At 41.7% G+C, this 1,398-nt stretch overlaps 1 protein-coding gene across 1 annotated transcript in view; it reads left to right on the top strand.

The window, feature by feature from the left end:
* Positions 1 to 1,398, top strand: part of Vwa8 (von Willebrand factor A domain containing 8) — a 441,297-nt gene that overhangs the window by 52,356 nt on the left and 387,543 nt on the right. The window contains exon 7 of the mRNA XM_023700137.1: positions 1,168 to 1,299. Within this exon, the coding sequence (XP_023555905.1) occupies positions 1,168 to 1,299 (132 nt within the window). The remainder of the gene's footprint in view (positions 1 to 1,167; positions 1,300 to 1,398) is intronic.

The following is a 1,398-nucleotide window of genomic DNA, read 5'->3' as shown; positions in this document are numbered from 1 at the left end:
TTGCAGCTGCAGGATTACACCTCAGGTGTGTATGCCAGGCCTGAGCTGTGCCTGGAGGGGGCAAGGTGAAGTAGGCGGAAGAGGAAGCTCTCTGCACACACTCATGTTACCTGGGCTAGGACTGGGTCTGGGGGCTCCCGGAACTCGGCAGAAAGTGCTACTTGGCAGGCGGGTGGGGGAGGTACTGCAGAGTGGTGGGGGGCGGCCCACTCTGCACCTGGGCTGGGACTGGTCCCGCTGGCGCAGGGTAGCAGGAAGCTCTCCGCACACTCACCGGACCTGGGCTAAGACTCTCTTTCATTCTTTGGATACATAGGACCTGTTTTTTCATTGATATACAATTCTTTCTCTGTAGTGCTAATGTTCCAAAATTAGTATTCGATTTTGGAGGATAAATTAGAGCAATAATAATCATCTCACATCTTGAAAGACTGAATGATCCTTGTCTTTTAAGTCTAATTTGACAAATATTGAGAACTCTAGAGAGAACTGCAGATGCCTTGTTAGATGCTGTAGAAGGTTGTCATAATTTATTTTAGTCAGTTAAGTTTTCTGCATAAGTAGACAGCACAACTCTGAACCAGAAATTCTGTTCTCATGAATTTCAGGTGACACATTAACTTAATGATGATTTAAAGAATTAGTTGGCAGTGCTGCGGAGATAGCTCAGTGGTCTAAATGACTGCCTGGTAAGCACAAGGACCTGCGTTTGATCCCTGGTATCACATGCTGTGCTGGCCCTGGGCCCTGGGTGCTGAGCCAGCCACCAAAATGGGGCATGGTGGCGCATGCCTATAATCCCAGTGCTGGGGAGGCGGAGACAGGAGGGTCACTATGAATCTGAGCTGCATAGCGAGACCCTGTACCAAATAAATAAATAAATAAATAAATGATTTATTAAAAAATCAATTAAAATAAACGTTGATTTACTTAAATAGGTTTTCAAGAGTTTCATCATCCCTTTCTATCAGATTAGGACATTTTATTATCCAGAAATGTAGGCTATGAACTTCTACAATGCCAGAATTTAAGTATTTCTATTTCCTGTCATTGAGTGATATCAGTAGAAAGTAGAAATATTTTCATTAATTTTTTAACTTCTATTTTTATAATAGTTTTAGTTCTAAAATTAAAAGGAAATTACAAGACTTTCTTTTATTTTTACAGCGTTTTGAACTCCAGGATTCAGGAAGCTCTATGCTTCCTAAAGAGATTGTAAGAGTGCAGAGAGTGACTGAAAACCATGCCTCTGAAGCTCATGTGACTCTCCAAGTTGCTGGAAAAGAGGTGACCATTAAGGTAATGAACCACAGATTTTTCATTCAAACATATATCTTATTCTGACCATTTTTATGGCCTAAGATGGGTGAATGATCCCCTTATAAGCATTTTTGGACT

This window comes from Octodon degus, unplaced genomic scaffold (genome assembly GCF_000260255.1).
Source record: "Octodon degus isolate 3935 unplaced genomic scaffold, OctDeg1.0 scaffold00122, whole genome shotgun sequence".
NCBI classification, from domain to species: Eukaryota; Metazoa; Chordata; class Mammalia; order Rodentia; family Octodontidae; genus Octodon; species Octodon degus.
Note: the sequence above shows the minus strand (reverse complement) of the source record. Positions and strands in the feature narration are given on the sequence as shown.